This window comes from Plectrocnemia conspersa, unplaced genomic scaffold (assembly GCF_051122295.1).
Source record: "Plectrocnemia conspersa isolate PC_06_02 unplaced genomic scaffold, ASM5112229v1 ptg000004l, whole genome shotgun sequence".
Classification (NCBI taxonomy): Eukaryota; Metazoa; Arthropoda; class Insecta; order Trichoptera; family Polycentropodidae; genus Plectrocnemia; species Plectrocnemia conspersa.
The window spans coordinates 19,776,202-19,790,826 of NW_028277168.1; the positions used below are offsets into that span (position 1 = coordinate 19,776,202).

General features: G+C 38.0%; 2 protein-coding genes across 2 annotated transcripts in view; one reads left to right on the forward strand and one right to left on the reverse strand.

The window, feature by feature from the left end:
• Positions 1-590: 590 nt before the first annotated feature.
• On the forward strand, positions 591-5,560 carry ND-51 (NADH dehydrogenase (ubiquinone) 51 kDa subunit). Its single transcript, XM_088185178.1, has 7 exons — positions 591-670; positions 991-1,203; positions 3,494-3,786; positions 3,853-4,083; positions 4,169-4,401; positions 4,634-4,837; positions 4,927-5,560. Exons 1-7 carry the CDS (start codon positions 619-621, stop codon positions 5,150-5,152), a joined length of 1,452 nt encoding a protein of 483 aa, XP_088041304.1. The 5' UTR covers positions 591-618; the 3' UTR covers positions 5,153-5,560.
• A 121-nt stretch (positions 5,561-5,681) lies between these two features.
• The window catches only part of LOC148236201 (tribbles homolog 2-like), a 47,130-nt gene continuing 38,186 nt past the window's right edge, over positions 5,682-14,625 (reverse strand). Inside the window, exons 3-4 of the mRNA XM_088185179.1 lie at positions 9,540-9,731; positions 5,682-7,475 (exon numbers count right to left, since the gene is read on the reverse strand). Coding sequence (XP_088041305.1) covers positions 7,232-7,475; positions 9,540-9,731 — 436 coding nt within the window. The 3' untranslated portion in view covers positions 5,682-7,231. The remainder of the gene's footprint in view (positions 7,476-9,539; positions 9,732-14,625) is intronic.

Here is a 14,625-nt window from a genome sequence, read left to right on the forward strand (position 1 = left end):
TGCTGCGGACTAGAGCATCATAAAGAGTGCGCAATACTAAAATATTCTTGAAGTAGCGCCATTTCTTAAGATAAAATCGAGCATTTTTAACGATCTGCTGTGAGTCTCTGCAATGTGCTGGCTAAATTTCAGACGTTCTTCGAAAGTCACACCTAAATCCTTAGTAAAGGAAGACCTATCTAGAATATATTCCGCCGTCATCGGCGAACTTGAAAATTAAATTTTGTGACATTTTTTTAACTGAAAGGCAATCAGTTATAGCAAGCCTACTTCCATGTCAACAATTTAACAATATGACACTCGATCAATCCCGGGTTCTTTTGTAAAGACAACAAATTCACATTTGTGCGAAAACTTACTTCATATAATAAATATTCTGAGTACTCAATTACTGCATGTGTGTAGGAAAATAAGAGGGAAAAAATATTTATAATAACCTGACAAAAGTGCTTAACGCAGTTTATATTTATAGTATAATAGTTTAATATATTATTATTAAGTATTTATCTGTGATTTTGATACATTTTAAAATAATATTTCTGCAATCAGCGTGTCTCGACTATGGTCGAGTTTTATCGCGTTAAGACTTCGAGGTTGCGATTGTAGCTGTCGTTGAAGATGGCAGGCAACCTGGCGGGTGCCCTCGCAAGGACGGGGCCCCGTGCCTTGGGTAAGACTACTGTTTTATAATTCTATCCATTTTTACCCTCCGAAAAAGACAGACGATTATTTATGCGCCGGTCTTACATAATACAGCAATTGTGCACTTGGCATGTCTCACTTTTTATTTTGGAACGTCAAATATTGATTCGTTTTTATGAAGAAGTTTATTGACATTTTATATTTACTTGCATATATGATAAATGTTAATAGTACATCCATACCACGCTATAAAATCGCAATTTACACGACAACCTTTTTATTGTGGCTTAATTTTAGATTTATATCCCTAAATTTTGTTATGTATTACCTTATATCATTATTTTTCAGGTACCTTGACAGCCAATAATATACATTTACCGCTCGTCCCCTTGAGCATTCGACGTAATCAAACCAAAACTACATTCGGTAATCTCGCTGATGAAGATCGCGTTTTTACGAATTTGTACGGTCGACATGATTGGAGACTCAAAGGCTCATTAAAACGCGGAGATTGGTATAAGACTAAAGAGATCTTATTAAAAGGAGCAGACTGGATAATTGGTATATATATCTTTTTTAATATTATTTGTATTTTATTAACACCCTTTTGACATGGTATACATATTTAAATTAAATTTTGAGTTAATGTTTATAATGTATCACACTGCAAGAAGTTATAGACATAAAATTTTATGATTAAAATTTATAACATACCTATAAAATATGAAAGAGGCACTTAGGGGGGGCAGGTGTAGGCATTTGCCCCTCCCCTTAAATTTAGCCAGAAAAATGCATGTCATTTAATCAAATCAAAATATTAAAAAAAGACCACAGACTATCAATCCCCCCCCCCCCTCCTGGAAAAAGCTAAAATAACATCCTTGATTCTAAACCAGAAATTCTCAGATTATCCCTTGTAGATAATTTAAAAAAACAGTCGAATCTATTCCGAAAATATTTTTTAAAATACGATATTTCAGTGAAATCATATCGGAATAAATTTTCACCAGTAGATATATATTTTTACAGTGAAATTTCAGTGAAAATATAAAAATATAATTTATTTGGCATGTGCTAGTAAAATTACATGATTTCTACTTTTCCATATGTAGTAATATATACATTTACATAATTATCATTATTTATTTACATGAGGTTACATTAAATGTGTATTTTTCTGTGAAGATATATTTAGTAGTGAACCCCAAATACATTTTCACCAGTAGATATATATTTCTACTAACGAAAATATAATTTAACTGATAGGCGCTAGCGAAATTATATGCTGCTCTATAATATATGAAACTCAATTTGATAGTTGCGAAATGTCCATTTGCTGTTCAAACCCAAACCTAACCTAATGAAGTTTTTAAACTAATTATAGTTTTAGTTTTACTTTCATTAGGTCAAGTTCAAAATATATATGGAAAATATGTGCAAGAATAAGTACAGACAGATGTCGCATATTACTCCATAGTTTGTCTGCTCTTGGATACTACACTGTTTTAAAAATATGATAGCTATCCTTACCGATATGACTACTGACTTCTGATATGATAGTATTGTTGAAAGTGTATTCAAACCGAATGTTAGTCAATAGGAGAGCGCAAAAACAATTATCACTTCTCAGAAGTCAAAAATTCACGTCAAAAGCAATAAAATCATATTGGTGTCGTTGCATTGGAAATGCTCGGTAACAAGCGTTCCCCACTGGCAATGCTGTCAGTGAGGAACCAATAAAGCCATTCCACTGACTGTTGGCGCTTGTATTGATCGCTTCTGAATTTGTTTAGGCCCATTTAAAAATTGGGCTATAATCTATCTAAATCTCCAATCATCATGTATGAATAAACTCTTTCTGCAAGTCACAAATACATATAATAATTAGTTTTTATTAAGCTTTTGACAAGTTATTGCGACAAATTTAATCTAAAGCTCAATTGGGTGGTCAACCATATAACTTCACCTTCAAAGTAAGACACTTGGAACTTACTTTGAAGCACAACGATTAACGATAAAACACAAACATTCCAGCGACGCTTGCCATTTTTCATAGCAGTAGAGGAAGTCTTTATATTTGAGGCCTTTCAGAGCCCTCTTTTAATTAGTTCCAATTTTTTTCTTTCTGATGGGATATGATTTTTAGAATTGTCATTTAGCTACGATAAAAAGTCATCAGACTCAGCTCTCGTATAACCTGACAGTTCATGGAAAATGAACATACTATTCTCATTCTTCTCATTAAACAAGTTTTGCAGAAATTTTCCTCATGTAATTTTCATTCTCAGTAATGATTTGATGCATGTCTGTTCTTAGTATTTCTACCTCATTTGTGATTTATCTGACGTGTAACATCAGCCCTGGTCCAGAAAGTCGCCCAGGGCGCTGTCCATCCTAAAGCTTCGCTTCTATCCTAAAGTTATTTTATTTTTGTACAAGAAAGTGAACAACAAAGGCACACTTCTATAACGTATCGACCTTTCAAAAGGCTACCCTGACACCCCACTGTCCATACACGCAGCTCCCTGAAAAGAGTAAAAAATACTTTTAAGACAAACCTTGTATATTAAAAATTTCAACAAAATCCAACAGTGATTCTCGCCCTTTTGTTTATTTAAGTCATTTCAATGATAAACTATTTTATTACTTTAATTAGGCATACACATATTTCATTGTTAATAAACAATAAGAGGTAAAAATATTAAATGACTGCATCCTCATAGTATTATGAAGCATTTATAGTTTTATAAATAACATTATTATTTACTTAGTATTGTTTAAGAAAATAGGAGCAGTAGCGCTCGTGTAGAATGCCAAATAAAACTATTAACAATATAAATCATTATTACAGGCGAAATCAAAACGTCAGGTCTCCGTGGTCGAGGTGGAGCCGGTTTCCCTTCTGGTATGAAATGGTCGTTCATGAACAAGCCTTCCGATGGCCGACCTAAATATTTGGTCGTAAACGCCGATGAAGGAGAACCCGGAACTTGCAAAGATCGCGAGATCATGAGGCACGATCCTCATAAGCTAGTCGAAGGGTGTTTGATCGCCGGTAAAGCTATGGGAGCTCAAGCGGCTTACATTTACATCCGCGGAGAGTTCTACAATGAAGCTAGCAACATGCAAGTTGCCATCGCAGAGGTCTATATTTTTTTTTTTAATAATTAAATATTATTATATAATTTTATGATCAATATATAATTATAGGCTTATCAAGCTGGTTTGATTGGTAAAAACGCTTGTGGTTCAGGATACGACTTTGACGTATTCATGCACAGGGGCGCTGGAGCTTACATCTGCGGCGAAGAAACAGCTTTGATTGAATCGATCGAAGGCAAACAAGGAAAACCGCGATTGAAGCCTCCGTTCCCTGCTGATGTCGGCGTCTTCGGATGCCCTACTACTGTCACCAACGTAGAAACTGTCGCAGTCGCACCTGTATGTTTTTTTTTGTGTGATTCGATTTATTTCTATTTATGCATTTCTTAAATATTTGAAACTATAAATTTTAAACACTTTTCAGACTATTTGTCGTCGTGGTGGCGAATGGTTTGTATCATTTGGACGCACTCGTAACTCTGGTACCAAACTTTTCAACATTTCCGGACACGTAAACACACCGTGCACCGTAGAAGAAGAAATGAGTATTCCGTTAAAAGAATTGATCGAAAGGCATGCTGGTGGAGTCACCGGTGGATGGGATAATTTATTAGCTATTATTCCTGGTGGTTCTTCGACTCCATTAATACCCAAAAGGTTAGTTAAATAAATAGTCTTTGATGAATTTGTGACTGCTTTTCTTGTTAATGTAAAATTTTATTTCTCGTATTTTATCAATGACACCCAATGTTGGTTAAATTTATTAGTTGTTTGTCCTTATGAAACGAGATCTACATTTTTTACTTAATTTATTTGTATTGTATCTGGTATCAAATATTTTGTACGCTGATGTAAACTTTATAATAGAGTTATTATTTTTTTTCAATAGCGTATGCGAAGATGTTTTGATGGATTTCGACGGATTAGTCGCCGCTCAAACATCTCTCGGCACTGCTGCTGTGATTGTGATGAACGCTCAAACAGACATAGTCAAAGCAATCGCTCGACTTATCATGTTTTATAAGCACGAATCGTGCGGACAATGCACACCATGCAGAGAAGGAATATCCTGGATGAATAAGATTATGTATAGGTATGGCTCGTATTTCATAAATCTTCAATCGAAATAAATCCGTTCAAATACATACAATTTTTATATTAACCTTTTTTATTTTGTCATAGGATGGTAGATGGTAATGCTTCACCGAATGAAATTAATATGTTATGGGAGCTATCCAAGCAAATCGAAGGACATACTATTTGTGCTTTGGGCGATGGTGCCGCATGGCCTGTTCAGGGATTAATCCGTCATTTCAAGCCAGAGTTGGAGAGGAGAATGAAAGTTTTCGGAGAACAACAACAGCAGCAACAAGGAGGAGGAGAACAACAGCGACAAATCAATCATTGAATACCTCAATAAGCTGTCGTTCCGTAGACTATTTATATTTCAGTAGATCAATCTTAATAAAATATATTATCTAATGATACATTTGGCGTTTTTAATTGTTTGCTTGTAATTAGATAATATCTTAAACCCGAATAGATTAAAAACAATGTAATAATTTGAATATTTTGAAGCTATCTTTGAATGCAAAAGAAAGATTGCGCTTAATTATTTGTTTTATTAAAACAGTGATTTTTGTTCATTGATAGTAAATCGATTAGAGTTAATATTGTAATGTTACTGTTGCATTACATTTCAATACAAATTATCAAAACATGTAACACTTAACCAATTTGAAAGTAGCAATACATATAAATGTGTATATAATTTATGAAATATTTTTTGTTGATTAATAAAATTTTAAATAGGCAATTATAATTATTTTTTAACCTTAAATTATTACTTACCATTAAGTCTTATAGCTTAAATTCGTAGAGAATCACAAGTTTTTACCAAAAAATGTATGTATAATTAATTAAAACGAAAGAAAGTATTAATTTAAATATTTTTATTTTCGGTGTTTTTTTAACAAGATCATGTAAAGGAAATACATATGAGGAAAATTATACTATGTACAAACTTAAATGATATCATTTTCTACATATATACATACAGACGCGTATACACGTACTGCAGATTGTACAATGATCAAATCGCTGTAATCAATATTTCACACTGGTGTAAGTTTAACGGAATCGAATGCAAATAAATAGTTATTTTTTCATACACAATCTGATTAATACTTAATCAAATATAATCTAAAGATAAAACACAGACCGCTGCATTGCATTCACAACTTGCAAATTGCATTCGTCTTGACTTATCGTTGACTATTTTTGCAACGCAAATGGCAAATATAAATATATTCAAAAATTCCTATATTTAAAACAAAAAGTATCGCTCGGTGGAGATCAAGATAAACGTTAAATTATAAATATACAAAAAAGTACATTTTTATACGATAAAAAAAAACCTACGATTCCTGATCCATATATGAAAGCAAAATAGCTTAAAACAAATTTTAACATAAATAACTTAACAACGCTCATCGATAACATTTGGAACACCTGACCCTATGACTCGTTTCTCAACGCGGAGTTAGCGGCAACGAGATGTCTGGTTTATATACTCATACGATTATAATCAATCTTGGAAGTATGTTACGTTATTCGCAACCGCTTCTTCAATGAAGCGAGTGCGAAATCAGTCTCACTATTTCGAATAAATACCGAGTGCCTCTCTCTGCTTAGCCTATTAAACCTAAGAATTATGTACACAAGATACTTCGCTTTTATCTTTCCGTCCACTCTTAACAATAACAAAATCACAAACATGGTTTTAACCCCGCACTCAGACTACAGAATGCTGTGGAACAATTATTTTTTTAATTAGAAAACAATTAGATCATATCCTAATTTATTTGGCCAATTTCTTTTCTCCTCTTTATCGATCGATTTTAAAAAATATATTAAAATAAATAAAACGGTCGCATTAACAGTACACAAATGTGGTTAACAACTGTGCACACATAACTGCGCCCGCTTTTAATGATTTTAATAAATAATTTTCACACATTTTCGCGCATTAGATTACAATTGCTTCACACTGATAATATAATATTACATGTATTTATTATATTATACTCAGACTAGGATGTCTAATGCAATTCAAAATAATTTGAAATACATCTTCGACATAATATAGTTTAGTCACATATTGTTTCTATACATATAGTTGCACGGATGAACATAAAAATCGTTTGCTTTTTATATGATACAAAGTAAAATTCAAATTTATAATCTTTATATACATATGTATGAGTACATATAGTTAACATTCTTTCTATACAAAATATAATTTTTTAAACTAATATTGTCTGATTTGATTGCTATTCGGTGATAAAAAAATATCTATGGACACATTTGAATGTAGATGTTACGACAAATCAAATCGGATTCTCTTTAAAAGTACATCAACTTCGAACATAGTAGAAACAATTGTAATTATTTTATACATATAGGAAAGTGGCACGAAAGAAGCGGCTCAGAGGTGCAAATCCGGCACGCACTGGTCCGTCGATCTCGACGATGGAGGATCGGGCCGATCGCCCACGGTGAGCCAATGATGCCTTAGTACTTCCTCGGCGCTCAGCCTTTCTGACGGTTCTCGTCTCAAAAGTGATCTTATTAAACATTTCGCCCGAGACGATAAACACTCTGGCACTACGAAGTATCCGCGAGAGATCTTTGCGAAAAGCGACACGTGCTCCGAGTCGTTGAAAGGATATCTGAAACAATCGAAAATAAAAAAATCAGTTTGATATTTAAAAATAACGGTTTTCTTGATATAAATGCTTTTTGATGACGTTTAATAAAAAAATCCAAAACCCGCATCTATATAATTAATCTGGTAGGCAGGAAATGTCCCAAGACGAATTATCGTGAGAGGAACGACCCCTTTTTATAGCAACAGGTGAAACACGCCAAACCCTTTACGGCCTGGGAGAGTTCAACCCTAAACGAAGGCAAAAAGCGATTCGCGGGCCCCTACCTGCCCGATCGCATAGCCCGAAGTCAGTAAAAGAAAAGAACCCAAACGCGAGTATATTAAAAAACGCATCGCGTTTTTAATGCAAGCAGCAGGTGTAGGAACGGCCGAAATGATTTCTTCCCCCCTCGTCCCTAGGCGCAATTATCGCGGGCGAAGAGCTAACGTCTTCGCCACATGGTGCATCGACAAGGAGAGCAGGTGCGAATATCGAACACACAACGAAAGCCCTCGGGGGAAAAGGGTAAGGCGATCGGAGTAAGGGTAAGATTTTTCAATGTGCGAGCGACTCTCCCAGGCCTCCTTTCCTTGGCCCGCATAACCTTTCGAGCGTAACGGCCGCCGTAGCAGGTGAATATCGCCAGCACGGTAATTTCCTCTGTTTCATTACGACAGGTCAGGTGATAAGGATCGGACGGCAGGGAGCAGTGCGGGGAGGGTGACCGGATCTTCCGAAAAAACGAAAATAAAGGAAGAAGCGACAGGTGCGAGAGGACCTGTTCCGATCGGACCTAACCGACGACTTTGCCGAACTGCAAACGGAAAAAAACATTCAATTCGATCGTTTTGCCGTTCGACTCTACATGTTATGAATGTCTTTCAGAAAATTGTGTAGATGAAACGAGGCGTTGAAATAATTACAATGGACGTCCAAAGCAAATATTGATTCAGAAATTTGCCCATCAATTCTGCAGACATTGCATTTTAGGGCGTATAAGGAAAAAATAAACTTCCGTCCGTCGATACCTTCGAAGGCCGCCTTTTATGAGCGAGGCGCATTGTTGCGTATGCGTTTAAAATGCAGCCAATATCCGGCCCTTTTTTGAGCTGAAAACGGCCGGAAACGAAACGCGAAATAATGCGCTTCCGCGCTAACAAAAGCCTCAGAATAGTTGCGAAAGGACTGAACGACAGCGACGAAAAAAATAATATTATTAGCGTCCAGCAAAAATCGCGTGTTTCGCAAGAAGATCCATTACGCTAATGATCGACGGGGCGTGATCGCAATGATGTAAAAAAAGAAATGGACCACGTGCCACCTTTCCAGCCCTTTAAGTGGACGACACAAAAAGTGCAAGAGTAAAACCTGATGTGTGCTGGCGTCGGGTCCGGCCGAGAGCGAAAAAAACGATAATGATACATATACCCACATGCTTTAATGCTATAATGAAGCATCGTGGTAAAAAATGAAATGCATGTTTACAAAGTACACATTGACGTGATAATTTTATAATATCAATCATTTTAGACGCGCGAGTGCACAAAAAGCTTATCTTGGACAAAAAAAATGTCAAAAGTCCTTCAATTATCGTGACCAATGAGCGCAAACAAGGCCACCTCTTTTAGGAACACAATGACCATACATACGATATCTTTCAAAAAAGCGCATTTTGACCCTCGCAGCCAAATTATGCACATAGCCTTTCGATTAAAAATCGAGAGATAAAAAAACTATTGCAAGATTTATCGTACCCACTCGTTTCTGAAATCTTGCAAACTCGAATCGGTCCAGAAGGCCATCGCAACCAAAGAAAGGCCACCTCGTTCCAAAAACAAAAAAGCGCACACGCACACATTCGCGCGCGCGTCATTCATAAGATATCTGCGCCGATCTCGAAATAAATTCTCGAACGTCACAGGATCGCTGGAGAGATCTCTCATCTCGGAGGAATGCAATCCGGGGACGTTGAGCAAGAATGACGCTCGTGTTGCATTCGTCGGTTAAGTAGTGACGCAACTGCTTCATCAGAAACGATACAAAAAGTTCCCCCACATATGTCATGTAAGATAATGGGATCCTCACCTTCCTACGAGCATCGTGTACAATATGACTCCTAATGACCACATATCGGCCGCCTTGCCAGAATACGTGTGGTTGGCTCGAAGGATTTCGGGAGACACGTACGCCGGACACCCACGTTTGTCCTGCAGAAGGTCGTCGTCTGAGTCGTCCAACACTACGGCGTCTTCCAGCGATTCCAACTTCAACTCCGTTCTGAAACAATGCAAAAAAAATATTAGTTATCTATAGAGCAACGGCGAAGCAACCAGGCGTCGCTGGAAGGACGCCAGAGTCGCCCACTCTTCCTTGTAAAATTATTAAAAATTGCTTCGTATGAAAAATAGTAGTGTTGCGTGGCGGTGTTGCGCCAGCGCGCGTTTGTCCCGCTTTTGCGTCAAAAAATTGTCACATTAAACATAACCCGTATTGTTCGCAAATTTTTACGACCTCGACTGCCATAATGAGCCGACGCAACTGTGGCGGCAGTTTATGCCTACAAACCGGCTAATTGCGGTCCCATCGATTGTTACAATTTGCATAGCGCCGTAGGCGAGAGCGCGTGGTGGTGCTACGGATGGCGACATCCGATTCGAACGACTGTCGCGAGATAAGGTCGCAATTTCGACAATCGTAAAAAAAAGAAAGCCCAAAATCCGAGTTTGCGTATTTGTGCGGTGCCACGCTCGAGGGTTAGCGCAGATTGGGCAACGTGATTAATTGAAAATCGCCTAAAAATTGCCCAACGTCATTGTGCTCCGGCCGAAATGCGGAGGTGCCCAGATTAGCGGTACAGAGGCCAGGCGCGGTCAATCGGCGGACGCGGGTTAACCTCTCGCCTGGCGCAAGAGCGAATCTGACGTTCGCCTCATTAGATACGAGTAAAACAGTGCAGCAGGTTATCGTGCAACTCTTAATTGTACGCGGACAGCGGCGAAAGGTTAAACGGTGCTCGCTATTCACAAAAGTTGCGCCAATCCGCGAAACGGACAGCTTCCGATGGCGGGCTTACACACGAGCGGGTACAGAGAGAACACAAAACGGCATTAGCAAATAGTATAATAATCGTATTCGCAATAGCATTCCGTCGGGTTTTGCTCTGAGCGCCGCTTTAAAATTTCGCAACGGAGCAGGTGGGTGTGTCTCTGGGATTGCGACTGGCAGATATCGAAATCGTTTCCAGACCACTCCTTTAATCAAAAGTTCGCCGGATGATGATAAGTTTATTATGCACACGCGCTGGAGCGCTGTTGCACAACCCTTAAAACTAGCATTAGCGCATAGTTTGGTAACGCGACAAAATATGCTAATTATGTTAATTGCCTACGGTGTAAAACGCTTTGCCCAATCAGCCTCGTTACAGAAACGCACCGAACAATGGGCATGATATAAAATCATTCAAAGATGACAGCCATTACGAGTTGCGAAAGTGGCGGAGACTTGCCCAACCGGAGAGACCCTGAACGCGGTGCTGCAGATGCAAATTGCACAAGAGGATCCTTACGCTCGGGAGAGGGAGAAAAAGAAAAAACCGAAATGTCGAACGGTAATAATGCAATTTTAACATTTTGTCATTGAGTTGCGACAGCGACGAAGCGCACACGTAAAGGCGATCCAGTTTTGAAACAAAACTTTAAACATGATCCGAGAGCTATCTCGCTGTTGCTGCTGCTTGTTTGAACACACACACACTCGTAGGTCTTTTTGACGCAATCGACGGACAATTCAAGAGGGGAGGTTGTCGCAAAGGCGCAGCCTTTTCGTAAGTGTCGCGGGGAGGCGCAATGCGTCTTATTACTAAAACAAATGAGGCTGAGGCGGAAATGCCGAAGACGAGGAAAAAGGACGGCATTTCCGGTTCACGCTTATGCCAAAAATGCAGCGGCGCTCATCAGAAGAGCTTTCTGAAATAGAAACAATATTTAACAATGTCGGTATTCGACCTACCGACCTATCCACATACATGTACGTACTTTTTTCAAATGCATTTCGTATTATTATTACCCTTGACCGTAAATTCTGAATAAAATAATATATTCATTGACTAAATATAACGCCGATAACAAAAAAATCTGTGTAATATTACACACATTTTTAACATAAAAAATATCCTTGAGTGATTAAGTAACAAAATTTTGTATCAATACAAAATAAAAGACAACGATCTTTCGGAACAATAGACCGTAAAATATCCAAGGGTGAAAGAGTGCTCCAGTTTAAAGCTCTAGGACTATATTTAAAAACGCTAGCGAAATGTGTTCATTCGTTAATCATCAATTAGTGCTATTTTCCCGTCCTTATAAGTGTGTGTGTGTGTGTGTCAGTATCATCATCTGGCGAGCCGCGTTATGTCGATAATTTTCTGATGCAAACAACACATCGAGACGGTCTCGTTGCCAAAAAGCATTTCGCAACGCATTATACAACCATTACGGATGAAATGCAGCAATCGGCGGCAATTATGCTATAAAAAAGTATCCATACGCATTGTGTAGTTTGTGGTACGTACATTAAACGTACACACAAATGTGTATTTTTACAAAAGAGCAATTTCCGGGTCAAGGGCGACCGAGGCTGCAGTGTTAAATTAATACATTTTGATACCCTAGAGATGGTCGGTTTGTCATCAATTATTAAAATCATATATTAAAACTTGTGCGTATACACACAGCACACACACAAACACGTATACGCATACAGAACGGCGCGTTATTGACACATTTTTACACAGAGGTGACTGTGGCAAGTTCAAATCGCCAAGGTGGTTGCGAAAACGACGAAGAAACGAAGCATTCGGGGGCATTGGGCAAGCAGGCCGATGAATGGCATATATACGACAAAGGCTCACAATATCGTATGTTTTAATATACACACATACGAATTGAGCAATTTGACAAATTGCAAAAAGGTATGTACGATATGAAGAAAAAACACTAGGAACGCTTCTTGCGAAACTGGTTCGAGACCCATTTATGAAACGCAATCAAGTCCATGTGAATCATTTTCTAATACGAATAATTTATAAATTGACGAGTTCTTCAAACATGATCCTTGAAATATGATATCATGACATTTCACCATCGTCACGTTAAATGTGCAATGAATGATGAATATAGTTCTAAATTGGTATCGATTCTCATCGTGACTGTGCCATTGGCTTTATCAAAAGATAAGCAATGACGTTGTAGCACTCTAAATTTGCTAAAATACACATAACAAAAATACGCGCTTATAACAAAAAATTATCTGAAGTTAAGAATCTAAAGAATAAAAATAAAACAGTCATTGAAACAAACATCTGCTGACACAGTATCTTAGCTACATGGAACATGTTTTGTATTATAAAAATAATATGCATCGCCCTTCTTATCGAATCATCTTAAAAGGGTCATTCTCGCAACGACCCATTGCGATCTGAACGTTTTAAAAACACACACCGATAACGCTGTTTGTTCACCTGCAAAACCGCATATTTTGTTTACTTATCTAATTTTCTACAAAAGGTTTCACCGCATGCAGGAAAATTAAAAATTATCCTTAACGACAACCATATCCTTTTGCGGCAGAGGAAGCTTCGCCTCATTTTCCTCAAACAAGACAGTTAAATTTACCTTGTTTTATGGAGAAAAAAATATCTGCGGTCTTTGTTATCGTCGGACTGATAAGGACGCGGAGGAAGACACGCTCGTTGTGAAAGGATAAGCGACGCTCGCAACAGCAAAAAAGGCGCATTTTCATCATTGTATAACTGTGCTTTTCAACAACGTACGATAGTTACCAATCGTTGTTGCGTACTTGTGTTGAGCAAGAAGCGAGAACATCGACGAGTGTTTTGATATACGCGTACATGCGAAATCTCCTATTTGTAAAACTGAGCATTACTGAAGTTAAATTATTGTTAAGACTTTTGAGATGAAACCAGTCTTTAGTTTAATAGACGCCCCGAACGTTCGACCGAGACCCTGCCAAACTCTATCTCTTTTTCGATTCGACAGTATCCATCCGAAGTATTTTACGTTCGGTACTTGAAGTTTACGATCGAAGATATCCGAATGGCGGCCCTCGCCTTCGCGAGAGGACAACGTCGGTGAGCAAAAGCAAGGTCTTGCAAAAGTCTCAGCAACGCAGAGTCCGTTTTGAAACCGAATCTATGAAACGTCGAGCTCAACTGCGAAATATGGCGGGTCAAACGTTGCGAAAATGCAAATTGAAGTGATCTGATTGATGCGGCTGAATCTGAACGCTTTAGCTAAAAATCGACGGAGGTCAAGTTAGATTTAAAATTAACTCTTGGCAATCTTTAAAACCGGAAAATAAATATAAATCAGATTATATTCCGACCGTGACTAATAGTAGTTTAAATCGAACAGCTTCTCGGCACTTTAAAGGGATCCGAACTGTTGCGGAATCAGCGTTGCAACGTATAAAACATTCAGCGAGCCATTGAGAAAGCATCAATTTTATGAAATCATCTCGTTCGCAAGCAAGACGAGTTTGAAATAGCTCGGCCCACGGTCGATGGCCAAGTTTAGAGTGCTAAATTTTTCGCAAAGCGTTCGCACTGATTTAGCAGCAGCGGTGAACCTGCGACAAAAATGCTAATTAAAAGCCACTTAACCAAGATTCGTTTCGCTTTTGACCTAAAAATCATAGCAATGACACTATTCTTTGCCAACCCGCAACACAATCGTATTACAGTAATTTTTGTAATACGTTATCGCAACGGCGGACTTGATACCGCAACGTTCGACTCATTCAAAATGGAACAATAGACAAAAAAAACAACGTTCAATACCAAACGATTATGATGATACGTATTATAATCACGCATCGAATAGGGCGAGTGCACTAGTTGCTAATGAGCTGATGACTGACAGAAACTGTCGCGAAAACCGGTCTCCTTCGATACACACATACCTAACGTGAGAATTGTGCAAAATTAAAAGCAAAACTCGCAATTGATGCGGCAACGTTCCGCGAAAAAATATGCATTGCGACAATTCGCTTACGGCGATCGATCTGAAACATAGACCGTTAGAAAGTAAACATGCAAAAACGGTCTCGATTGCATTTCATTGCACGCGAATTGCGCCACTCGAAAGAAAGTTTT